Raw genomic sequence first — 26,007 nt, forward strand, 5'->3', positions numbered from 1 at the left:
AACATTTTTGAATCTTGTAATGTCTTTTAGGACACTGAAGTGTACCCCATTCTGAGTTCAGCTCTTCATGACCCACAGTACTTTGAACAGCCAGACGCCTTCAATCCTGACCACTTTCTGGATGCCAATGGGGCACTGAAGAAAAGTGAAGCTTTTATGCCCTTCTCCACAGGTGATTCCTTTCCTAGACACCAGAGGGCAGGCGCACCCTCTGGGACACCAACAGGAATAGGTTCATGTTTACTGAGCTTTGCCAGAACCATCCATTCACCCAGGCTAGAGCCCTATGAGGGGACTCTTAAACTAAAGGAGCATCCTGGAGAAGTATTAAGAAGTCTCTAAACCCAATCCAATTCATCTTCTTTAAATTTATTTGTTTTTATTTTTCATGCATTGGTGTCTTGCCTTCATGTATGTCTGCGTGAGTGTCAAACCTTGAAGTTGCAGACAGTTGCGAGGTACCATGTGGTCACTGGAATTTGAACCCTGGTCCTCTGGAAGAGCAGTCAGTGCCTTTAACTGCTGAGCCCGCTCACTACCTTGGTAGTATCTTGATGGCTGGGGAGGCCTTGTCTGTGAGCACTGCAGAGGTGGGGCATGTCTTGTCCCTGTTTTCATTAAATGTTATTTGGCTTCTTCAATCACAAGAGAAATCAAAATTACTAGCATTTATTTGAGCAGAGAAACCATTTGTGATGGATAATATCCTGAAGCAGAGAAAGTTCAGAGTCACAGCACCCATCAGTGTCGGCAGGCAGAATAGGGAGCTGGGCCTGTACACTCAGCTTGACCAGTGCCAGCTCCACTTCTGCCTTACTTGGCCATGCTGGAGTAGTTGGCAGCCTGGGATTGGTCAACTCCTATGAGCGACTGCAACTTGGTCTTTGTTGGACAAACAGAATCTCAAGTCAGTACGTAGTTTGGTTGCCTTAGTGTCTTTGGTTAGTTTGTTACACACAGAAGCTGCCTTCAGCCAAATTCAGTCAGTTGAATGGACTCCATAGGATGTAAACATGGAGTCTTTGTGTTCAGGATTTTATCTTTTGGGGAAAGGGATGTCCCGGAAACAATTCCTCAGCCTTTACTTGTCCCATCCCCCATCCCCTGAACACTCTCATCCCGGGGATGAAATCCAGGGAAGTGTTCATGCTAAGCAAGTTCAGTCCCAAAGAGCCCACACCTCCAGCCCTTCTCTAGAACATTCTAGAAGGTGCTCTCTCCAGCTGAGCCTCTTTGTCCTTATCTCTTCGCTGGGGGATTGTAGGCAAGTGCTGTCCTGCTGATCCATATCTCAGCTAAGAACTGTCTAGTCTTGAGTGGCCAAGTGACTTCAGTGACCCTGGGCTCAGCCCTGGCTCCTGGATTTGTCTAATGTGATGGCCTCCTCTCACATTTCATCTTCAGGGCTGGAGATTTGTAGGGCAGTGAGATAAAAGTGGATTGTCTGTGTGACAGTCCCAAGTTTAGGAAGACAGGGATGTGGAGGAAAGAGACGCAAGAGGAAGACATGGAGCAAGTGCTTGACAAGCTATGGTTTGACAGGGAAGGGGAAGGGTTAGGGTGCTAGCTAGGGTGTTCAGAAGAAGCAGGCAGAAACAGGAAGAGATAAAAAGACACACAGTGATGACAGGTGCAGACAGACACCGGTCCTGGTAGACTGCTGTGGGACACAAACAAACGATCAAATGAGGGGACCAGTAAGCCAAACGGACAGCAGAGCCAAATAGACATGGAAGGTGTCCCTGGGGACATCGTGTCGAGAGATAAGTCAGTAAGATGTTCTAGAAAAATCTGGGTCACAAAACCTGTCCTAGAAGAGCCATCTCAGAGCTACTCCACAATTTCCAAGCTCGTGCCACCTAAATTCTGGAAAGGAGAGGCTCAAAAGAATAGGGTGCTTTTCCTAGACACCCCAGCACAGGCCCAATTTCCCAACAGCCTGGAAAGCACAAGGGTCGCTGGGAAATTCCTCCTGCACCTGGAAGTCCTGGGGTGGGGGTCAGCTGCAGATTGAGAATCACTGAGGTACCAGGGCAGGTGCTGGTGCCGCTACCTGTGATTTCAGGCTCCCATTGCTCTACAGTGCTTCTTCATACAAACCGGCGAGGGCACCTCATACCTCTGAGAACTCAGTGGGTGCCATAGGCGCCTTGTCATGTGCACCTGACCACTCTCAATTGTATGAACCATTGTGATTGTGTTTGGGCATTTGTTGAACTCAAGGTGAATAAGAAAAGGTCAGGGAAATGGAGAGAGAAGGAAGTGGAGAGAGGGAGAGAAGAGAAAGAAGGGACACACACACACACACACACACACACACACACACACACACACACACACACATCCACACACCACACACACACACAGAGGTCTCGTTATGTAGCCCAGGCTGTTCAGATCTTCTCAAGACTCCGTCTCCAAATTACAGGCAATGCTCCTCCACGTCCTGCTCATATAGGAATTATTTCTAAACAGCACCTCAGCCCTCAGGGCAGCTCTATGAGATGGGTATCCATCTCTTCAGAGGAGAAATGATGGGCACTAAAGATGTTGTGTTGTAAATGTTTACACAACCACACTTCACGTCTACTCTAAATGGGTTCTTACAGTTCTGGAGCAAGGACCTTGGTGAACCAACAAAAGCTACCGATGATATGGCCCTGCCTTAATATTCTCAATTGAATTGCAGGCTGAGGGTCAAACCCACTTATTCATTGCAATGGGCAGAGTTGTCTAAACGGGTCTAGGGATGGGACAGTCCAAAGGTTGGTACGCTGGCCTGGGGCTGACATGGCTCACCTTCTGCGCCCACAGGAAAGCGCATTTGCCTCGGCGAAGGCATCGCCCGCAACGAGCTGTTCCTTTTCTTCACCGCCATCCTCCAGAACTTCTCCGTGTCCAGCCCTGTGGCTCCTAAGGACATCGACCTCACTCCCAAGGAGAGCGGCATCGGCAGAATACCCCCAACCTACCAGATCTGCTTCCTGGCCCGCTGAGTGGGATAAGGTGTCCAGGCGTCCCCACCGCTGTTGAGAATGGTCCCACCTTTCTGCCTCTGAGAGGCCTGCAGGAAACCAGACCCTGGGTCATTGCTCACACCCTTCCACCCTATTGCGGCTTCTCCAAAGCTCTGAGGCTTGTGCTTCCTTCCTGTGAATCCCGCTGGAGAAATCAATCAAGTGCCTTTCTTGACGCACGAGCAGGGACTCCTGCAGGCCGCACCTCACACTGAGTCACTTCTCTGTCTCTCCCAACAGCTGCAGGCCCCATTCACCAGCCCTGTGTGCTCCGTGGTCTGTGCTGACGGACTCTGTAGATGGTCTGAGTTTCATGTCTACAGATGTGCCTAATATGTATGTCTCACTTAAATGGAATCACATGATGTGTGATCTCTGGTGTCCTGTGTCTTCTTTTCTTGTGTGTTTTACTTCACACAGTATAATCTAGGTTCCGGTATCCTCCAGGCCACAGTCACACACCTTTGTGGGATTTTCTCGTGTTCCTTCTCAGCATCCTCTTCCTATACCTGCTCTCTAGGCAGAGGCCTCCTCTTCCTGTGGCTCCTGAGCTGCACAATTTTAAACACCAGCTTCAGGTTCCCATATGTTTCTTTTGAAATCTCCCAAGAATCACACCAATGCCTGAAGTAATCAGGGTTCTCTAAAGGAAAAGGAGTGTCAGAGTCAGTCAGTCAGTCTGTCAGCCTGTCTGTCTGTCTATCTATCTATCTATCTATCTATCTATCTATCTATCTGTCTGTCTGTCACCCATCTGTGGGATTTATTAGACTGTCTTACAGGCTATGTCTGTGTAGTGCAACAGTGACTGTTCCATAATGCAAAGGCTGAGAATTAAGTTGTTGTCCATACATGAGGCTGCCAGTCTCAGCTGTCCCATGAGGTGCCGCAGTCCTGGAAGATGCCTGGAAAGCCAACTGCTGGTGTTTCAGTCTCTGTGGAAATCCAAAAGAACTTGAATTTAACAGCAGCCACAGCAACAGATTAGATGAACTTAGAGAGAGAGAGAAAGAGAGAGAGAGAGAGAGAGAGAGAGAGAGAGAGAGAGAGAGAGAGAGAGAGAGAGAGAGAAGACAGGCCAAAAAAAAAAAAAAAGCACAATTTCCTTCTTTTGTGGGTTCTGCCAACGGAAGTTGTGACCCAGGTTGAGGGTGGGTCTTCAAATAATCTGATCAGGACAGTTTCTCACAGGAATGCCCAGCAGTTTAGGTTTTAGTTGATGCCAGATGCAGTGGTGGCGCACACCTTTCGTCCCAGCACTCGGGAGGCAGAGACAGGTGGATCACTGTGAGTTCGAGGCCAGCCTGGTCTACAATGTGAGTTCCAGGACAGCCAAGGCTACACACAGAGAAACCTTGTCTCAGGAAAAAAAAAAAGAAAAGAAAACTCACCAACACAGACACACAGACAAACACACATGCAAACATATACAGAGGAACACAGAAACACAGACCTGTACATCCACATAAGAAGCATCCTTTCACATATGCAGCATACACACACAGGTCCATGCCTGAGTAAAGAAACAAACAAAACTGGATTTAGATGCACACACTCACCACAGGGGTTACGTCCACTGCCCTTTGGTCCCATGTATTGGGTACAAGGTGCTTTTGTCAACATATATGGTTGAGCAAGGGAAGAGAGAGTGAGTGGGTGACCAGCAGCCAATGCAGAAAAAGTCTGGGTGCTCTCTCCCTCCTCAACAGTGAGAGACAGGAGGCAGGAACAGCTCAAGTTGCGTGACTCGTTGGACAGGTGGGTTCGGCATAAAAGGTCCTGCTCACATGAGCAGTGAAGTCAACAGTTGTTACACGGGGACCATGGAGCCCAGTCTTCTTCTCCTCCTTGCTCTTCTCCTGGGCTTTTTTCTACTCCTGGTCAGGGGCCACTCCAAGTCCCATGGCCGTCTCCCCCCAGGACCCCAACCCCTCCCCCTGTTGGGGAACCTCCTACAGATGGACAGAGGAGGCCTCCTCAAATCTTTCATTCAGGTGAGACCCACGTGGGGCCGCAGTGCGGGCTTCTGTCTTTGACTGTGACTCAGTTGGAAAGGCCTGGGAATCCTTTCCAGGCCGTGGGTTCAGCTGGGAAGGTTGCTGAGTGACATGTCAGATGCTGACCTGTGATGGACGATGCTCAAATCAGAAGATGAATCCTGCTCTGTTGCCTCTGTATGGGGCACTGTGCTTGGGGTGAAAGAGGTGGAGAGGCGTTGTGGTGTAAACGCGTAGAGTTTCGCTCTTCAGGGTTTGACTTTTCCAGTAGAGAAAGATAAATGTCAGTCAGAAATGAATAAGTTTTTTTTTTAAGGCCAGCAAAAGAGTTTAGTTTGAGGTTTTCCAGGACAAAGGTTAGGAGAGGCAAGGCAGGAGGAGGAGCATGTGGTTTGTAGGGCTAATCAGATATAAACATTATGCACCATATAATCCCCATCCTGGCACCTTTGTCACAAGGGGGATTCAATATTTAATTACCGCTTATTTATTAATAATAAGCTGTAAAATAAAACTTGCTTTTAGGTTGACATTAACTTGATACGTTTCATTTATATTATCAATCTGATCTGTGAATTGTCATTTCGTTGTTGCACAAGGCTCAATTGTGTAACCCCACCTAAAATATAAATGCATACATACATACATACATACATATATATATGTATATATATATACATATATGACACATGTAGAGTTTTTTTGCTTTGTTTTCATAGAAATATACCCTAAACAACATCAGGCACTGATCATTTTCATAGCATTGAATTCCTATTAGCTGCACTGAAATCCAGACTAAGATAAAGGTCACAAGATGAAAAGGATGGATTATTTCATCACTGGAGGATTTTGACATTCTCACCCCATCCTCCCTAAGTGAATGTTACCAGGAGGCATTGAACAGGTTGGAGCTGGGTCACACGAAGGGTGGCTCCTACATGACATGCCAACAACAGTTGGCCGGACTGAAAGACACTGGCACAGACCTACGTGCATATAAACAGTCATATTTATCTATGTTTTGAGAAAGGGTAGCATGTGCTCCAGGCTTGCCTCCAACTGGATGTGTAGCCAAGGATCAGCAGTGCTCTTTTGGCTTAGCACTCCTCAGTGCCAGAATTATCAGCCTATGTTGACCTTTTTTCTTCTTCTCTTATTCCACAGTTCTAGGACACTGATTAGAACCTCCAACCAATCAATACAGAGCCAATGTTGAAATAACCCTTGAACTCTTAGGTCTTCAGAAGGGGGAAGGGTAGCTAGAGAAGGAGATGTCTATTTAGTAATGTGTATCTAAGTGTCTTAACAGTTTAACAATAATTTCTGTGCTGGCTAAACACAACTCTTGTACCCTTAATGGTTGTCAGCTTCAAGAAAAATATGGAGATGTGTTCACAGTGCACCTGGGACCAAGGCCCGTGGTCGTGCTGTGTGGGACAGAGACCATAAGGGAGGCTCTGGTGGGTCAAGCGGAGGCTTTCTCTGGCCGAGGGACAGTAGCTGTGATCAAGCCAATCTTCAAGGATTATGGTAAGAGGCCCAAAGGTTGGGATGAGATGGAACGGAGAACCGCCATAGAGAGAGAGAGAGAGGTGGATCTGAAAGAAGGGAGGGCCAGGGGCGGGTAAGGACCCAGATTTCTTTGAACTTCCAATGTAACCTGCCCACGCTTCCCCTGCTTTCTTAGGTGTGATCTTTGCCAATGGGGAACGCTGGAAAGCCCTTCGGCGGTTCTCTCTAGCAACCATGAGAGACTTTGGGATGGGGAAGCGAAGTGTGGAGGAGCGGATAAAGGAAGAGGCCCAGTGTCTGGTGGAGGAGCTGCGGAAATCCCAGGGTGAGTCCCGGAGAAACGGACAACAATGTAAAACATGACTGCACGGCCAAAGAAGGAGAAAGAGACACACAAGGACAGGGAAGGAGAGTAGTGACAGCAGAGAGACTAGGGAGTGTGTGTGTGTGTGTGGGGGGGGGGAAGAGTAGGGATGGACCAAGGTGGGGACAGAGAAATACAGAGACAGAAAAAGAAAAGACAGGTTCATATTACAGACACATAACTCAGAGATAATGTAAAATTGCCCACAGTGGTTACTTTTGTACGAGGGGGGGGGGATCAATCTCGGAATTAATTTGGTTCACTTGGAAGTGGTGGTGCATCTCTCACCACTTACTAGGGGAGGCAAGATGATCATGAATTTAAGGCCAGTCTTGTCCACGTTGTGAAATTCTGCCTCAAGATGTCTGTGTGCCTGTAGGTGAGTTGTAGAATGCTTCCATGACAATGTACAGTGAGGTGTGCAGGATGATGGGGTTCGCCTGTAATCTGGGCATTCCAGGTTGAGGGAGGAGGCTGAGGATCTTCTACTGCGCATAGAGTTCAAGAGCACCCTTGCTTAACCTTTGCCCTCACCACACCAAAGCAATCTCTGTCCAGTGTTTCTCAACTTTCTTAGTGGCCGGACCCTTGACTACTGTCTCCAATATATTGTGATGATCCCCAATTATAAAATTATTTTTTGTTGCTACTTTATAACCATAATTTTCATACTGTTATGGATTGTAATGTATATATCCATGTTTTTTTTTGGCGGGGTCTTAGGTGACTCCTGTGTTGCTTGATCTCCAAAGGGGTTGTAACCCATAATATAGTCTTAGTCAAGGGCAAATGTAGAGTTTACGCACATGAAAGGAAGCAGGAAGAGCTGTGTATGTTCCAAGCAGAGACTGTGGTTTCTTCCTTGTGCTCCCACTGATGAGCAGAGGTGAGTGCAGAGGCAGCTGGGGTGTGTGTGTGTGTTGGGGGGGAGGCAGAGTCTCACATTAGTAGCACTCACAGGCACTTCAGGGTGCTCAGGATTATTTTTCACCAGGGGCACCCTGGTAATGTGGACCTTTGTTTGCAGCTCCATTCCTTTATGCTGGTGGCTTCCCATATATTATTGATATGTTCCAGGAGTGCTGAGCTGTTGATGCAGAGTTTCGAGAGGAGGAAAAATTCAGATTGGGAATAATGACCGGAGAAGACTATCACAGAGATGGAGGGACCCAGAGGATGTGAATTTAAAAGGCTGAGAGTCCAACTGACTAGCCTGAGGAAAGAATTTACAGGGCAATCAAAGATTATAGTTGAGCCAGCCCCAGGGAAAAGGACAACAAGACCTCAATACTGTTGGGTCTAAAACAGCTCCCCAACCACCAGGGCCCAGGACTGATGCAGGCCGACAAAGGCAGCAGGCACCAGGTGCTGATGGCTTCAGGGACACCCACCACGGAGCCTAGAAGCCAGAGAGGTGATGGAGAAAGATTGTCAGGTGGGAGTGGAGTACGCAGGGCTTGTAAACCCACTTATGCAATCCTTGAGCCTTTCTCTGAACCATTCCAGCCAGTGTGAATTAACTACAGCTCAGAGTCGGGGTGCACGGTGAAGACTAACTACACACACTGTACCTGTGGTCCCAGAATCCTAGTCACAATCATAACTCATTGAGTTCTTGTAGAGAAATCAGCTTACCTGTCTCTGTATGGGAATAGCATCTTGTCGATGCCGCCCCCGACCGGCAGGAAAGACACGAACACCGGGAACTCTTCTCGCAGCAGTTTATTCAGGAACCTTGACTACCGGAGTGACCCCGGGGAAAAGCGCCCACAGAACCTTTATAGTGTGCCTGGTCCTATCAGAGACTGCCACGTTGTCGCTCTTGGTTGGTGCGTTTGGATCACGCCACCTCATGCTATGCCTTGTTCGGATCACGCCACCTCACGCTATGCCTTCAGGCATGTGGATAAGGGGCTCGCTCAAAGGCATATTGCGCATGCGCATAAGGGGCACATTTGCGCATAAGGGGCGCATTGGGCATGCACATAAGGGATGCATTGCGCATGCGCATAAGGGGCGCATTGCGCCGGGGAAGCAGCAGGGGGCGCTGCTATCTGTGGCTCTCCACAGCATCTCATCTTCTGTACAGTATTGAGGGAAGTTAAAATGATACATGCATCACCAACCAGAGCACCTAGCGCATCACATGTGCCAATGAGGTAGCTGGTATTTCTGTCTTTGACTAGCAAGCGAACGGTGGAAGCCTCACAGAGATGTGGTGGAAGGTGAATATTCCCCGGGGTTCTTGACCTCATGTCTCTTGTCCTGTACCCCACCCTCCAGGAGCCTTACTGGACCCGACTTTCCTCTTCCACGGTGTCACAGCCAACGTCATTTGCTCCATTGTCTTTGGCGAGCGCTTTGACTACAAAGACCGCCAGTTCGTGCGCCTGCTGGAACTGTTGTGTCAGTCCTTTGAGCTCTTGAGCTCATTTTCCAGCCAGGTCAGTGGCGGCGGGGGGAAGAGAGGAGCATCCTGGGCAATGGAAACCAGAGGCTGCTTTGTGGGAGAGGAAGGGAGGAGCGTCCTATTGCTGTAGGTGAGGAAGGGAGGAGTGCGCTATTGCTGTAGATGAGGAAGGGAGGAGTGTCCTATTGCTGTAGATGAGGAAGGGAGGAGTGTCCTATTGCTGTAGCTGAGGAAGGGAGGAGTGTCCTATTGCTGTAGCTGAGGAAGGGAGGAGTGTCCTATTGCTGTAGATGAGGAAGGGAGGAGTGTCCTATTGCTGTAGATGAGGAAGGGAGGAGTGTCCTATTGCTGTAGATGAGGAAGGGAGGAGTGTCCTATTGCTGTAGTGAGGAAGGGAGGAGTGTCCTATTGCTGTAGTGAGGAAGGGAGGAGTGTCCTATTGCTGTAGGTGAGGAAGGGAGGAGTGTCCTATTGCTGTAGGTGAGGAAGAGAGGAGTGTCCTATTGCTGTAGGTGAGGAAGGGAGGAGTGTCCTATTGCTGTAGGTGAGGAAGGGAGGAGTGTCCTATTGCTGTGGGTGAGGAAGGGAGGAGTGTCCTATTGCTGTAGGTGAGGAAGGGAGGAGTGTCCTATTGCTGTAGGTGAGGAAGGGAGGAGTGTCCTATTGCTGTAGGTGAGGAAGGGAGGAGTGTCCTATTGCTGTAAGTGAGGAAGGGAGAAGTGTCCTATTGCTGTAGGTGAGGAAGGGAGGAGTGTCCTATTGCTGTAGTGAGGAAGGGAGGAGTGTCCTATTGCTGTAAGTGAGGAAGGGAGGAGTGTCCTATTGCTGTAGGTGAGGAAGGGAGGAGTGTCCTATTGCTGTAGGTGAGGAAGGGAGGAGTGTCCTATTGCTGTGAGTGAGGAAGGGAGGAATGTCCTATTGCTGTAGGTGAGGAAGGGAGGAGTGTCCTATTGCTGTAGGTGAGGAAGGGAGGAGTGTCCTATTGCTGTAGGTGAGGAAGGGAGGAGTGTCCTATTGCTGTAGGTGAGGAAGGGAGGAGTGTCCTATTGCTGTGAGTGAGGAAGGGAGGAGTGTCCTATTGCTGTAGGTGAGGAAGGGAGGAGTGTCCTATTGCTGTAGGTGAGGAAGGGAGGAGTGTCCTATTGCTGTAGGTGAGGAAGGGAGGAGTGTCCTATTGCTGTGAGTGAGGAAGGGAGGAGTGTCTTATTGCTGTAGGTGAGGAAGGGAGGAGTGTCCTGTTGCTGTAAGTGAGGAAGGGAGGAGTGTCCTATTGCTGTAGGTGAGGAAGGGAGGAGTGTCCTATTGCTGTAGGTGAGGAAGGGAGGAGTGTCCTATTGCTGTAGTGAGGAAGGGAGGAGTGTCCTATTGCTGTAAGTGAGGAAGGGAGGAGTGTCCTATTGCTGTAGGTGAGGAAGGGAGGAGTGTCCTATTGCTGTAGGTGAGGAAGGGAGGAGTGTCCTATTGCTGTGAGTGAGGAAGGGAGGAGTGTCCTATTGCTGTAGGTGAGGAAGGGAGGAGTGTCCTATTGCTGTAGGTGAGGAAGGGAGGAGTGTCCTATTGCTGTAGGTGAGGAAGGGAGGAGTGTCCTATTGCTGTAGGTGAGGAAGGGAGGAGTGTCCTATTGCTGTGAGTGAGGAAGGGAGGAGTGTCCTATTGCTGTAGGTGAGGAAGGGAGGAGTGTCCTATTGCTGTAGGTGAGGAAGGGAGGAGTGTCCTATTGCTGTAGGTGAGGAAGGGAGGAGTGTCCTATTGCTGTGAGTGAGGAAGGGAGGAGTGTCTTATTGCTGTAGGTGAGGAAGGGAGGAGTGTCCTATTGCTGTAGGTGAGGAAGGGAGGAGTGTCCTATTGCTGTGGTGAGGAAGGGAGGAGTGTCCTATTGCTGTGAGTGAGGAAGGGAGGAGTGTCCTATTGCTGTAGGTGAGGAAGGGAGGAGTGTCCTATTGCTGTGGGTGAGGAAGGGAGGAGTGTGCTATTGCTGTAGGTGAGGAAGGGAGGAGTGTCCTATTGCTGTAGGTGAGGAAGGGAGGAGTGTGCTATTGCTGTAGGTGAGGAAGGGAGGAGTGTCCTATTGCTGTAGGTGAGGAAGGGAGGAGTGTCCTATTGCTGTAGGTGAGGAAGGGAGGAGTGTGCTATTGCTGTAGGTGAGGAAGGGAGGAGTGTCCTATTGCTGTAGGTGAGGAAGGGAGGAGTGTCCTATTGCTGTAAGTGAGGAAGGGAGGAGTGTCCTATTGCTGTGGGTGAGGAAGGGAGGAGTGTCCTATTGCTATAGATGAGGAAGGGAGGAGTGTCCTATTGCTGTAGGTGAGGAAGGGAGGAGTGTCCTATTGCTGTGAGTGAGGAAGGGAGGAGTGTCCTATTGCTGTAAGTGAGGAAGGGAGGAGTGTCCTATTGCTGTGGGTGAGGAAGGGAGGAGTGTCCTATTGCTATAGATGAGGAAGGGAGGAGTGTCCTATTGCTGTAGGTGAGGAAGGGAGGAGTGTCCTATTGCTGTAGTGAGGAAGGGAGGAGTGTCCTATTGCTGTAGTGAGGAAGGGAGGAGTGTCCTATTGCTGTAGCTGAGGAAGGGAGGAGTGTCCTATTGCTGTAGCTGAGGAAGGGAGGAGTGTCCTATTGCTGTAGTGAGGAAGGGAGGAGTGTCCTATTGCTGTAGATGAGGAAGGGAGGAGTGTCCTATTGCTGTAGGTGAGGAAGGGAGGAGTGTCCTATTGCTGTAGATGAGGAAGGAAGGAGTGTCCTATTGCTGTAGGTGAGGAAGGGAGGAGTGTCCTATTGCTGTAGTGAGGAAGGGAGGAGTGTCCTATTGCTGTAAGTGAGGAAGGGAGGAGTGTCCTATTGCTGTAGGTGAGGAAGGGAGGAGTGTCCTATTGCTGTAGGTGAGGAAGGGAGGAGTGTCCTATTGCTGTGAGTGAGGAAGGGAGGAGTGTCCTATTGCTGTAGGTGAGGAAGGGAGGAGTGTCCTATTGCTGTAGGTGAGGAAGGGAGGAGTGTCCTATTGCTGTAGGTGAGGAAGGGAGGAGTGTCCTATTGCTGTAGGTGAGGAAGGGAGGAGTGTCCTATTGCTGTGAGTGAGGAAGGGAGGAGTGTCCTATTGCTGTAGGTGAGGAAGGGAGGAGTGTCCTATTGCTGTAGGTGAGGAAGGGAGGAGTGTCCTATTGCTGTAGGTGAGGAAGGGAGGAGTGTCCTATTGCTGTGAGTGAGGAAGGGAGGAGTGTCTTATTGCTGTAGGTGAGGAAGGGAGGAGTGTCCTATTGCTGTAGGTGAGGAAGGGAGGAGTGTCCTATTGCTGTGGTGAGGAAGGGAGGAGTGTCCTATTGCTGTGAGTGAGGAAGGGAGGAGTGTCCTATTGCTGTAGGTGAGGAAGGGAGGAGTGTCCTATTGCTGTGGGTGAGGAAGGGAGGAGTGTGCTATTGCTGTAGGTGAGGAAGGGAGGAGTGTCCTATTGCTGTAGGTGAGGAAGGGAGGAGTGTGCTATTGCTGTAGGTGAGGAAGGGAGGAGTGTCCTATTGCTGTAGGTGAGGAAGGGAGGAGTGTCCTATTGCTGTAGGTGAGGAAGGGAGGAGTGTGCTATTGCTGTAGGTGAGGAAGGGAGGAGTGTCCTATTGCTGTAGGTGAGGAAGGGAGGAGTGTCCTATTGCTGTAAGTGAGGAAGGGAGGAGTGTCCTATTGCTGTGGGTGAGGAAGGGAGGAGTGTCCTATTGCTATAGATGAGGAAGGGAGGAGTGTCCTATTGCTGTAGGTGAGGAAGGGAGGAGTGTCCTATTGCTGTGAGTGAGGAAGGGAGGAGTGTCCTATTGCTGTAAGTGAGGAAGGGAGGAGTGTCCTATTGCTGTGGGTGAGGAAGGGAGGAGTGTCCTATTGCTATAGATGAGGAAGGGAGGAGTGTCCTATTGCTGTAGGTGAGGAAGGGAGGAGTGTCCTATTGCTGTAGTGAGGAAGGGAGGAGTGTCCTATTGCTGTAGTGAGGAAGGGAGGAGTGTCCTATTGCTGTAGCTGAGGAAGGGAGGAGTGTCCTATTGCTGTAGATGAGGAAGGGAGGAGTGTCCTATTGCTGTAGTGAGGAAGGGAGGAGTGTCCTATTGCTGTAGATGAGGAAGGGAGGAGTGTCCTATTGCTGTAGGTGAGGAAGGGAGGAGTGTCCTATTGCTGTAGATGAGGAAGGGAGGAGTGTCCTATTGCTGTAGGTGAGGAAGGGAGGAGTGTCCTATTGCTGTAGTGAGGAAGGGAGGAGTGTCCTATTGCTGTAGTGAGGAAGGGAGGAGTGTCCTATTGCTGTAGTGAGGAAGGGAGGAGTGTCCTATTGCTGTAGGTGAGGAAGGGAGGAGTGTCCTATTGCTGTAGGTGAGGAAGGGAGGAGTGTCCTATTGCTGTGAGTGAGGAAGGGAGGAGTGTCCTATTGCTGTAGGTGAGGAAGGGAGGAGTGTCCTATTGCTGTAGGTGAGGAAGGGAGGAGTGTCCTATTGCTGTAGGTGAGGAAGGGAGGAGTGTCCTATTGCTGTGAGTGAGGAAGGGAGGAGTGTCTTATTGCTGTAGGTGAGGAAGGGAGGAGTGTCCTATTGCTGTAGGTGAGGAAGGGAGGAGTGTCCTATTGCTGTGGTGAGGAAGGGAGGAGTGTCCTATTGCTGTGAGTGAGGAAGGGAGGAGTGTCCTATTGCTGTAGGTGAGGAAGGGAGGAGTGTCCTATTGCTGTGGGTGAGGAAGGGAGGAGTGTGCTATTGCTGTAGGTGAGGAAGGGAGGAGTGTCCTATTGCTGTAGGTGAGGAAGGGAGGAGTGTGCTATTGCTGTAGGTGAGGAAGGGAGGAGTGTCCTATTGCTGTAGGTGAGGAAGGGAGGAGTGTCCTATTGCTGTAGGTGAGGAAGGGAGGAGTGTGCTATTGCTGTAGGTGAGGAAGGGAGGAGTGTCCTATTGCTGTAGGTGAGGAAGGGAGGAGTGTCCTATTGCTGTAAGTGAGGAAGGGAGGAGTGTCCTATTGCTGTGGGTGAGGAAGGGAGGAGTGTCCTATTGCTATAGATGAGGAAGGGAGGAGTGTCCTATTGCTGTAGGTGAGGAAGGGAGGAGTGTCCTATTGCTGTGAGTGAGGAAGGGAGGAGTGTCCTATTGCTGTAAGTGAGGAAGGGAGGAGTGTCCTATTGCTGTGGGTGAGGAAGGGAGGAGTGTCCTATTGCTATAGATGAGGAAGGGAGGAGTGTCCTATTGCTGTAGGTGAGGAAGGGAGGAGTGTCCTATTGCTGTAGTGAGGAAGGGAGGAGTGTCCTATTGCTGTAGTGAGGAAGGGAGGAGTGTCCTATTGCTGTAGCTGAGGAAGGGAGGAGTGTCCTATTGCTGTAGATGAGGAAGGGAGGAGTGTCCTATTGCTGTAGTGAGGAAGGGAGGAGTGTCCTATTGCTGTAGATGAGGAAGGGAGGAGTGTCCTATTGCTGTAGGTGAGGAAGGGAGGAGTGTCCTATTGCTGTAGATGAGGAAGGGAGGAGTGTCCTATTGCTGTAGGTGAGGAAGGGAGGAGTGTCCTATTGCTGTAGTGAGGAAGGGAGGAGTGTCCTATTGCTGTAGTGAGGAAGGGAGGAGTGTCCTATTGCTGTAGTGAGGAAGGGAGGAGTGTCCTATTGCTGTAGGTGAGGAAGGGAGGAGTGTCCTATTGCTGTGGGTGAGGAAGGGAGGAGTGTCCTATTGCTGTGGGTGAGGAAGGGAGGAGTGTCCTATTGCTGTAGGTGAGGAAGGGAGGAGTGTCCTATTGCTGTAAGTGAGGAAGGGAGGAGTGTCCTATTGCTGTAAGTGAGGAAGGGAGGAGCGTCCTATTGCTGTAGGTGAGGAAGGGAGGAGTGTCCTATTGCTGTAGGTGAGGAAGGGAGGAGCGTCCTATTGCTGTAGGTGAGGAAGGGAGGAGTGTCCTATTGCTGTAGGTGAGGAAGGGAGGAGTGTCCTATTGCTGTAGGTGAGGAAGGGAGGAGTGTCCTATTGCTGTAGGTGAGGAAGGGAGGAGTGTCCTATTGCAGTGAGTGAGGAAGGGAGGAGTGTCCTATTGCTGTAGTTGAGGAAGGGAGGAGTGTCCTATTGCTGTAAGTGAGGAAGGGAGGAGTGTCCTATTGCTGTAGGTGAGGAAGGGAGGAGTGTCCTATTGCTGTGGGTGAGGAAGGGAGGAGTGTCCTATTGCTGTGGGTGAGGAAGGGAGGAGTGTCCTATTGCTGTAGTGAGGAAGGGAGGAGTGTCCTATTGCTGTAAGTGAGGAAGGGAGGAGTGTCCTATTGCTGTAAGTGAGGAAGGGAGGAGTGTCCTATTGCTGTAAGTGAGGAAGGGAGGAGCGTCCTATTGCTGTAGGTGAGGAAGGGAGGAGTGTCCTATTGCTGTAGGTGAGGAAGGGAGGAGCGTCCTATTGCTGTAGGTGAGGAAGGGAGGAGTGTCCTATTGCTGTAGGTGAGGAAGGGAGGAGTGTCCTATTGCTGTAGGTGAGGAAGGGAGGAGTGTCCTATTGCTGTAGGTGAGGAAGGGAGGAGTGTCCTATTGCTGTGAGTGAGGAAGGGAGGAGTGTCCTATTGCTGTAGTTGAGGAAGGGAGGAGTGTCCTATTGCTGTAAGTGAGGAAGGGAGGAGTGTCCTATTGCTGTAGGTGAGGAAGGGAGGAGTGTCCTATTGCTGTGGGTGAGGAAGGGAGGAGTGTCCTATTGCTGTGGGTGAGGAAGGGAGGAGTGTCCTATTGCTGTAGGTGAGGAAGGGAGGAGTGTCCTATTGCTGTAAGTGAGGAAGGGAGGAGTGTCCTATTGCTGTAAGTGAGGAAGGGAGGAGTGTCCTATTGCTGTAAGTGAGGAAGGGAGGAGTGTCCTATTGCTGTAGGTGAGGAAGGGAGGAGTGTACTATTGCTGTAGGTGAGGAAGGGAGGAGCGTCCTATTGCTGTAGGTGAGGAAGGGAGGAGTGTCCTATTGCTGTAGGTGAGGAAGGGAGGAGTGTCCTATTGCTGTAGGTGAGGAAGGGAGGAGTGTCCTATTGCTGTAGGTGAGGAAGGGAGGAGTGTCCTATTGCTGTGAGTGAGGAAGGGAGGAGTGTCCTATTGCTGTAGTTGAGGAAGGGAGGAGTGTCCTATTGCTGTAAGTGAGGAAGGGAGGAGTGTCCTATTGCTGTGGGTGAGGAAGGGAGGAGTGTCCTATTGCTGTGGGTGAGGAAGGGAGGAGTGTCCTATTGCTGTAGGTGAGGAAGGGAGGAGTGTCCTATTGCTGTAAGTGAGGAAGGGAGGAGTGTCCTATTGCTGTAAGTGAGGAAGGGAGGAGTGTCCTATTGCTGTAAGTGAGGAAGGGAGGAGTGTCCTATTGCTGTAGGTGAGGAAGGGAGGAGTGTTCTATTGCTGTAGGTGAGGAAGGGAGGAGCGTCCTATTGCTGTAGATGAGGAAGGGAGGAGTGTCCTATTGCTGTGGGTGAGGAAGGGAGGAGTGTCCTATTGCTGTAGGTGAGGAAGGGAGGAGTGTCCTATTGCTGTAGGTGAGGAAGGGAGGAGCGTCCTATTGCTGTAGATGAGGAAGGGAGGAGTGTCCTATTGCTGTGGGTGAGGAAGGGAGGAGTGTCCTATTGCTGTGAGTGAGGAAGGGAGGAGTGTCCTATTGCTGTAGTTGAGGAAGGGAGGAGTGTCCTATTGCTGTAAGTGAGGAAGGGAGGAGTGTCCTATTGCTGTAGGTGAGGAAGGGAGGAGTGTCCTATTGCTGTGGGTGAGGAAGGGAGGAGTGTCCTATTGCTGTGGGTGAGGAAGGGAGGAGTGTCCTATTGCTGTAGGTGAGGAAGGGAGGAGTGTCCTATTGCTGTAAGTGAGGAAGGGAGGAGTGTCCTATTGCTGTAAGTGAGGAAGGGAGGAGTGTCCTATTGCTGTAAGTGAGGAAGGGAGGAGTGTCCTATTGCTGTAGGTGAGGAAGGGAGGAGTGTACTATTGCTGTAGGTGAGGAAGGGAGGAGCGTCCTATTGCTGTAGGTGAGGAAGGGAGGAGTGTCCTATTGCTGTAGGTGAGGAAGGGAGGAGTGTCCTATTGCTGTAGGTGAGGAAGGGAGGAGTGTCCTATTGCTGTAGGTGAGGAAGGGAGGAGTGTCCTATTGCTGTGAGTGAGGAAGGGAGGAGTGTCCTATTGCTGTAGTTGAGGAAGGGAGGAGTGTCCTATTGCTGTAAGTGAGGAAGGGAGGAGTGTCCTATTGCTGTGGGTGAGGAAGGGAGGAGTGTCCTATTGCTGTGGGTGAGGAAGGGAGGAGTGTCCTATTGCTGTAGGTGAGGAAGGGAGGAGTGTCCTATTGCTGTAAGTGAGGAAGGGAGGAGTGTCCTATTGCTGTAAGTGAGGAAGGGAGGAGTGTCCTATTGCTGTAAGTGAGGAAGGGAGGAGTGTCCTATTGCTGTAGGTGAGGAAGGGAGGAGTGTTCTATTGCTGTAGGTGAGGAAGGGAGGAGCGTCCTATTGCTGTGGGTGAGGAAGGGAGGAGTGTCCTATTGCTGTAGGTGAGGAAGGGAGGAGTGTCCTATTGCTGTAGGTGAGGAAGGGAGGAGTGTCCTATTGCTGTGAGTGAGGAAGGGAGGAGTGTCCTATTGCTGTAGTTGAGGAAGGGAGGAGTGTCCTATTGCTGTAAGTGAGGAAGGGAGGAGTGTCCTATTGCTGTAGGTGAGGAAGGGAGGAGTGTCCTATTGCTGTGGGTGAGGAAGGGAGGAGTGTCCTATTGCTGTGGGTGAGGAAGGGAGGAGTGTCCTATTGCTGTAGGTGAGGAAGGGAGGAGTGTCCTATTGCTGTAAGTGAGGAAGGGAGGAGTGTCCTATTGCTGTAAGTGAGGAAGGGAGGAGTGTCCTATTGCTGTAAGTGAGGAAGGGAGGAGTGTCCTATTGCTGTAGGTGAGGAAGGGAGGAGTGTACTATTGCTGTAGGTGAGGAAGGGAGGAGCGTCCTATTGCTGTAGGTGAGGAAGGGAGGAGTGTCCTATTGCTGTAGGTGAGGAAGGGAGGAGTGTCCTATTGCTGTAGGTGAGGAAGGGAGGAGTGTCCTATTGCTGTAGGTGAGGAAGGGAGGAGTGTCCTATTGCTGTGAGTGAGGAAGGGAGGAGTGTCCTATTGCTGTAGTTGAGGAAGGGAGGAGTGTCCTATTGCTGTAAGTGAGGAAGGGAGGAGTGTCCTATTGCTGTGGGTGAGGAAGGGAGGAGTGTCCTATTGCTGTGGGTGAGGAAGGGAGGAGTGTCCTATTGCTGTAGGTGAGGAAGGGAGGAGTGTCCTATTGCTGTAAGTGAGGAAGGGAGGAGTGTCCTATTGCTGTAAGTGAGGAAGGGAGGAGTGTCCTATTGCTGTAAGTGAGGAAGGGAGGAGTGTCCTATTGCTGTAGGTGAGGAAGGGAGGAGTGTTCTATTGCTGTAGGTGAGGAAGGGAGGAGCGTCCTATTGCTGTAGATGAGGAAGGGAGGAGTGTCCTATTGCTGTGGGTGAGGAAGGGAGGAGTGTCCTATTGCTGTAGGTGAGGAAGGGAGGAGTGTCCTATTGCTGTAGGTGAGGAAGGGAGGAGCGTCCTATTGCTGTAGATGAGGAAGGGAGGAGTGTCCTATTGCTGTGGGTGAGGAAGGGAGGAGTGTCCTATTGCTGTGAGTGAGGAAGGGAGGAGTGTCCTATTGCTGTAGTTGAGGAAGGGAGGAGTGTCCTATTGCTGTAAGTGAGGAAGGGAGGAGTGTCCTATTGCTGTAGGTGAGGAAGGGAGGAGTGTCCTATTGCTGTGGGTGAGGAAGGGAGGAGTGTCCTATTGCTGTGGGTGAGGAAGGGAGGAGTGTCCTATTGCTGTAGGTGAGGAAGGGAGGAGTGTCCTATTGCTGTAAGTGAGGAAGGGAGGAGTGTCCTATTGCTGTAAGTGAGGAAGGGAGGAGTGTCCTATTGCTGTAAGTGAGGAAGGGAGGAGTGTCCTATTGCTGTAGGTGAGGAAGGGAGGAGTGTACTATTGCTGTAGGTGAGGAAGGGAGGAGCGTCCTATTGCTGTAGGTGAGGAAGGGAGGAGTGTCCTATTGCTGTAGGTGAGGAAGGGAGGAGTGTCCTATTGCTGTAGGTGAGGAAGGGAGGAGTGTCCTATTGCTGTAGGTGAGGAAGGGAGGAGTGTCCTATTGCTGTGAGTGAGGAAGGGAGGAGTGTCCTATTGCTGTAGTTGAGGAAGGGAGGAGTGTCCTATTGCTGTAAGTGAGGAAGGGAGGAGTGTCCTATTGCTGTGGGTGAGGAAGGGAGGAGTGTCCTATTGCTGTGGGTGAGGAAGGGAGGAGTGTCCTATTGCTGTAGGTGAGGAAGGGAGGAGTGTCCTATTGCTGTAAGTGAGGAAGGGAGGAGTGTCCTATTGCTGTAAGTGAGGAAGGGAGGAGTGTCCTATTGCTGTAAGTGAGGAAGGGAGGAGTGTCCTATTGCTGTAGGTGAGGAAGGGAGGAGTGTTCTATTGCTGTAGGTGAGGAAGGGAGGAGCGTCCTATTGCTGTAGATGAGGAAGGGAGGAGTGTCCTATTGCTGTGGGTGAGGAAGGGAGGAGTGTCCTATTGCTGTAGGTGAGGAAGGGAGGAGTGTCCTATTGCTGTAGGTGAGGAAGGGAGGAGCGTCCTATTGCTGTAGATGAGGAAGGGAGGAGTGTCCTATTGCTGTGGGTGAGGAAGGGAGGAGTGTCCTATTGCTGTAGGTGAGGAAGGGAGGAGTGTCCTATTGCTGTAGGTGAGGAAGGGAGGAGCGTCCTATTGCTGTAGATGAGGAAGGGAGGAGTGTCCTATTGCTGTAGGTGAGGAAGGGAGGAGTGTCCTATTGCTGTAGGTGAGGAAGGGAGGAGTGTCCTATTGCTGTAGGTGAGGAAGGGAGGAGTGTCCTATTGCTGTAGATGAGGTAGGGAGGAGTGTCCTATTGCTGTAGGTGAGGAAGGGAGGAGCGTCCTATTGCTGTAGATGAGGAAGGGAGGAGTGTCCTATTGCTGTGGGTGAGGAAGGGAGGAGTGTCCTATTGCTGTAGGTGAGGAAGGGAGGAGTGTCCTATTGCTGTGGGTGAGGAAGGGAGGAGTGTCCTATTGCTGTGGGTGAGGAAGGGAGGAGTGTCCTATTGCTGTAGGTGAGGAAGGGAGGAGTGTCCTATTGCTGTGGGTGAGGAAGGGAGGAGTGTCCTATTGCTGTAGGTGAGGAAGGGAGGAGTGTCCTATTGGTGTAAGTGAGGAAGGGAGGAGTGTCCTATTGCTGTAAGTGAGGAAGGGAGGAGTGTCCTATTGCTGTAGGTGAGGAAGGGAGGAGTGTCCTATTGCTGTAGGTGAGGAAGGGAGGAGTGTCCTATTGCTGTAGCTGAGGAAGGGAGGAGTGTCCTATTGCTGTAGGTGAGGAAGGGAGGAGCGTCCTATTGCTGTAGATGAGGAAGGGAGGAGTGTCCTATTGCTGTAGGTGAGGAACGAGGAGTGTCCTATTGCTGTAGATGAGGAAGGGAGGAGTGTCCTATGCTGTAGGTGAGGAAGGGAGGAGTGTCCTATTGCTGTAGGTGAGGAAGGGAGGTGTGTCCTATTGCTGTAGGTGAGGAAGGGAGGAGTGTCCTATTGCTGTAGATGAGGAAGGGAGGAGTGTGCTATTGCTGTGAGTGAGGAAGGGAGGAGTGTCCTATTGCTGTAGGTGAGGAAGGGAGGAGTGTCCTATTGCTGTGAGTGAGGAAGGGAGGAGTGTCCTATTGCTGTAGGTGAGGAAGGGAGGAGTGTCCTATTGCTGTAGGTGAGGAAGGGAGGAGTGTCCTATTGCTGTAGGTGAGGAAGGGAGGAGTGTGCTATTGCTGTAGGTGAGGAAGGGAGGAGTGTCCTATTGCTGTAGGTGAGGAAGGGAGGAGTGTCCTATTGCTGTGGGTGAGGAAGGGAGGAGTGTCCTATTGCTGTGAGTGAGGAAGGGAGGAGTGTGCTATTGCTGTAGATGAGGAAGGGAGGAGTGTCCTATTGCTGTAGTGAGGAAGGGAGGAGTGTCCTATTGCTGTAGTGAGGAAGGGAGGAGTGTCCTATTGCTGTAGGTGAGGAAGGGAGGAGTGTCCTATTGCTGTGAGTGAGGAAGGGAGGAGTGTCTACTGCTGTAGATGAGGAAAAGAGGAGTGTCCTATTGCTGTGAGTGAGGAAGGGAGGAGTGTCCTTTTGCTGTGTGTGAGGAAGGGAGGAGTGTCCTATTGCTGTAGGTGAGGAAGGGAGGAGTGTCCTATTGCTGTAGATGAGGAAGGGAGGAGTGTCCTATTGCTGTAGATGAGGAAGGGAGGAGTGTCCTATTGCTGTAGGTGAGGAACGGAGGAGTGTCCTATTGCTGTAGGTGAGGAAGGGAGGAGTGTCTTATAACTGTAGGTGAGGAAGGGAGGAGTGTCCTATTGCTGTAGGTGAGGAAGGGAGGAGTGTGCTATTGCTGTGAGTGAGGAAGGGAGGAGTGTCCTATTGCTGTGAGTGAGGAAGGGAGGAGTGTCCTATTGCTGTAGGTGAGGAAGGGAGGAGTGTCCTATTGCTGTGAGTGAGGAAGGGAGGAGTGTCCTATTGCTGTGGGTGAGGAAGGGAGGAGTGTCCTATTGCTGTAGGTGAGGAAGGGAGGAGTGTCCTATTGCTGTGGGTGAGGAAGGGAGGAGTGTCCTATTGCTGTAGGTGAGGAAGGGAGGAGTGTCCTATTGCTGTAGGTGAGGAAGGGAGGAGTGTCCTAATGCTGTAGGTGAGGAAGGGAGGAGTGTCCTATTGCTGTGGGTGAGGAAGGGAGGAGTGTCCTATTGCTGTGAGTGAGGAAGGGAGGAGTGTGCTATTGCTGTAGATGAGGAAGGGAGGAGTGTCCTATTGCTGTGAGTGAGGAAGGGAGGAGTGTCCTATTGCTGTGGGTGAGGAAGGGAGGAGTGTCCTATTGCTGTAGGTGAGGAAGGGAGGAGTGTCCTATTGCTGTGGGTGAGGAAGGGAGGAGTGTCCTATTGCTGTAGGTGAGGAAGGGAGGAGTGTCCTATTGCTGTAGGTGAGGAAGGGAGGAGTGTCCTAATGCTGTAGGTGAGGAAGGGAGGAGTGTCCTATTGCTGTGGGTGAGGAAGGGAGGAGTGTCCTATTGCTGTGAGTGAGGAAGGGAGGAGTGTGCTATTGCTGTAGATGAGGAAGGGAGGAGTGTCCTATTGCTGTAGATGAGGAAGGGAGGAGTGTCCTATTGCTGTGAGTGAGGAAGGGAGGAGTGTCTTATTGCTGTGAGTGAGGAAGGGAGGAGTGTCTATTGCTGTAGATGAGGAAGGGAGGAGTGTCCTATTGCTGTAGATGAGGAAGGGAGGAGTGTCCTATTGCTGTAGGTGAGGAAGGGAGGAGTGTCCTATTGCTGTAGATGAGGAAGGGAGGAGTGTCCTATTGCTGTAGGTGAGGAAGGGAGGAGTGTCCTATTGCTGTAAGTGAGGAAGGGAGGAGTGTCCTATTGCTGTAGATGAGGAAGGGAGGAGTGTCCTATTGCTGTAGGTGAGGAAGGGAGGAGTGTCCTATTGCTGTAGATGAGGAAGGGAGGAGTGTCCTATTGCTGTAGGTGAGGAAGGGAGGAGTGTCCTATTGCTGTAGGTGAGGAAGGGAGGAGTGTCCTATTGCTGTGAGTGAGGAAAAGAGGAGTGTCCTATTGCTGTAGATGAGGGAGGGAGGAGTGTCCTATTGCTGTAGGTGAGGAAGGGAGGAGTGTCCTATTGCTGTAGGTGAGGAAGGGAGGAGTGTGCTATTGCTGTGAGTGAGGAAGGGAGGAGTGTCCTATTGCTGTGAGTGAGGAAGGGAGGAGTGTGCTATTGCTGTAGGTGAGGAAGGGAGGAGTGTCCTATTGCTGTGAGTGAGGAAGGGAGGAGTGTGCTATTGCTGTGAGTGAGGAAGGGAGGACTGTCCTATTGCTGTGAGTGAGGAAGGGAGGAGTGTGCTATTGCTGTAGGTGAGGAAGGGAGGAGTGTGCTACTGCTGTAGGTGAGGAAGGGAGGAGTGTCCTATTGCTGTAGGTGAGGAAGGGAGGAGTGTCCTATTGCTGTAGGTGAGGAAGGGAGGAGTGTCTTATTGCTGTAGGTGAGGAAGGGAGGAGTGTCCTATTGCTGTGGGTGAGGAAGGGAGGAGTGTCCTATTGCTGTGAGTGAGGAAGGGAGGAGTGTCCTATTGCTGTGAGTGAGGAAGGGAGGAGTGTGCTATTGCTGTGGGTGAGGAAGGGAGGAGTGTCCTATTGCTGTAGGTGAGGAAGTGAGGAGTGTCCTATTGCTGTGAGTGAGGAAGCGAGGAGTGTCCTATTGCTGTAGATGAGGAAGGGAGGAGTGTGCTATTGCTGTGAGTGAGGAAGGGAGGAGTGTGCTATTGCTGTGAGTGAGGAAGGGAGGAGTGTTCTATTGCTGTAGGTGAGGAAGGGAGGAGTGTCCTATTGCTGTAGATGAGGAAGATAGGAGTGTGCTATTGCTGTAGGTGAGGAAGGGAGGAGTGTGCTATTGCTGTAGGTGAGGAAGGGAGGAGTGTCCTATTGCTGTAGATGAGGAAGGGAGGAGTGTCCTATTGCTGTGAGTGAGGAAGGGAGGACTGTCCTATTGCTGTAGGTGAGGAAGGGAGGAGTGTCCTATTGCTGTGGGTGAGGAAGGGAGGAGTGTCCTATTGCGGTGGGTGAGGAAGGGAGGAGTGTCCTATTGCTGTAGGTGAGGAAGGGAGGAGTGTCCTATTGCTGTAGGTGAGGAAGGGAGGAGTGTCCTATTGCTGTGGGTGAGGAAGGGAGGAGTGTCCTATTGCGGTGGGTGAGGAAGGGAGGAGTGTCCTATTGCTGTAGGTGAGGAAGGGAGGAGTGTCCTATTGCTGTAGATGAGGAAGGGAGGAGTGTCCTATTGCGGTGGGAGAGGAAGGGAGGAGTGTCCTATTGCTGTAGGTGAGGAAGGGAGGAGTGTCCTATTGCTGTAGGTGAGGAAGGGAGGAGTGTCCTATTGCTGTAGGTGAGGAAGGGAGGAGTGTCCTATTGCTGTAGATGAGGAAGGGAGGAGTGTCCTATTGCTGTAGGTGAGGAAGGGAGGAGTGTCCTATTGCTGTAGGTGAGGAAGGGAGGAGTGTCCTATTGCTGTGAGTGAGGAAGGGAGGACTGTCCTATTGCTGTAGATGAGGAAGGGAGGAGTGTGCTATTGCTGTGGGTGAGGAAGGGAGGAGTGTCCTATTGCTGTAGGTGAGGAAGTGAGGAGTGTCCTATTGCTGTGGGTGAGGAAGGGAGGAGTGTGCTATTGCTGTAGGTGAGGAAGGGAGGAGTGTCCTATTGCTGTAGATGAGGAAGGGAGGAGTGTGCTATTGCTGTGAGTGAGGAAGGGAGGACTGTCCTATTGCTGTAGGTGAGGAAGGGAGGAGTGTCCTATTGCTGTGGGTGAGGAAGGGAGGAGTGTCCTATTGCGGTGGGTGAGGAAGGGAGGAGTGTCCTATTGCTGTAGGTGAGGAAGGGAGGAGTGTCCTATTGCTGTGGGTGAGGAAGGGAGGAGTGTCCTATTGCTGTAGGTGAGGAAGGGAGGAGTGTCCTATTGCTGTAGGTGAGGAAGGGAGGAGTGTCCTATTGCTGTGGGTGAGGAAGGGAGGACTGTCCTATTGCTGTGAGTGAGGAAGGGAGGAGTGTCCTATTGCTGTAGGTGAGGAAGGGAGGAGTGTCCTATTGCTGTAGGTGAGGAAGGGAGGAGTGTCCTATTGCTGTAGGTGAGGAAGGGAGGAGTGTCCTATTGCTGTAGGTGAGGAAGGGAGGAGTGTCCTATTGCTGTAGGTGAGGAAGGGAGGAGTGTCCTATTGCTGTAGGTGAGGAAGGGAGGAGTGTCCTATTGCTGTAGGTGAGGAAGGGAGGAGTGTCCTATTGCAGTGAGTGAGGAAGGGAGGAGTGTCCTATTGCTGTGGGTGAGGAAGGGAGGAGTGTCCTATTGCTGTAGGTGAGGAAGGGAGGAGTGTCCTATTGCTGTAGGTGAGGAAGGGAGGAGTGTCCTATTGCTGTAGGTGAGGAAGGGAGGAGTGTCCTATTGCTGTAGGTGAGGAAGGGAGGAGTGTCCTATTGCTGTGAGTGAGGAAGGGAGGAGTGTCCTATTGCTGTAGGTGAGGAAGGGAGGAGTGTCCTATTGCTGTGAGTGAGGAAGGGAGGAGTGTGCTATTGCTGTGAGTGAGGAAGGGAGGAGTGTCCTATTGCTGTAGGTGAGGAAGGGAGGAGTGTCCTATTGCTGTAGGTGAGGAAGGGAGGAGTGTCCTATTGCTGTAGGTGAGGAAGGGAGGAGTGTCCTATTGCTGTAGGTGAGGAAGGGAGGAGTGTCCTATTGCTGTAGGTGTGGAAGGGAGGAGTGTCCTATTGCTGTGAGTGAGGAAGGGAGGAGTGTCCTATTGCTGTAGGTGAGGAAGGGAGGAGTGTCCTATTGCTGTAGGTGAGGAAGGGAGGAGTGTCCTATTGCTGTAGGTGAGGAAGGGAGGAGTGTCCTATTGCTGTAGGTGAGGAAGGGAGGAGTGTCCTATTGCTGTAGGTGAGGAAGGAAGGAGTGTCCTATTGCTGTAGATGAGGAAGGGAGGAGTGTGCTATTGCTGTAGATTAGGAAGGGAGGAGTGTGCTATTGCTGTAGGTGAGGAAGGGAGGAGTGTGCTATTGCTGTAGGTGAGGAAGGGAGGAGTGTCCTATTGCTGTAGATGAGGAAGGGAGGAGTGTCCTATTGCTGTAGGTGAGGAAGGGAGGAGTGTGCTATTGCTGTAGGTGAGGAAGGGAGGAGTGTCCTATTGCTGTAGGTGAGGAAGGGAGGAGTGTGCTATTGCTGTA

At 51.1% G+C, this 26,007-nt stretch overlaps 2 protein-coding genes across 2 annotated transcripts in view; both read left to right on the forward strand.

Moving 5' to 3' along the window:
* LOC311591021 (cytochrome P450 2B1) overlaps positions 1-3,389 on the forward strand; it is a 21,696-nt gene extending 18,307 nt beyond the window's left edge. Inside the window, exons 8-9 of the mRNA XM_084770389.1 lie at positions 31-172; positions 2,815-3,389. Coding sequence (XP_084626515.1) covers positions 31-172; positions 2,815-2,996 — 324 coding nt within the window. The 3' untranslated portion in view covers positions 2,997-3,389. The remainder of the gene's footprint in view (positions 1-30; positions 173-2,814) is intronic.
* A 1,263-nt stretch (positions 3,390-4,652) lies between these two features.
* LOC311591018 (cytochrome P450 2B1-like) overlaps positions 4,653-26,007 on the forward strand; it is a 68,643-nt gene continuing 47,288 nt past the window's right edge. The window contains exons 1-4 of the mRNA XM_084770381.1: positions 4,653-5,011; positions 6,382-6,544; positions 6,702-6,851; positions 9,174-9,334. Coding sequence (XP_084626507.1) covers positions 4,805-5,011; positions 6,382-6,544; positions 6,702-6,851; positions 9,174-9,334 — 681 coding nt within the window. The 5' untranslated portion in view covers positions 4,653-4,804. The remainder of the gene's footprint in view (positions 5,012-6,381; positions 6,545-6,701; positions 6,852-9,173; positions 9,335-26,007) is intronic.

The sequence above is a fragment of the Acomys minous genome (assembly GCF_964271855.1).
Source record: "Acomys minous genome assembly, chromosome: 20".
Taxonomy (NCBI): domain Eukaryota; kingdom Metazoa; phylum Chordata; class Mammalia; order Rodentia; family Muridae; genus Acomys; species Acomys minous.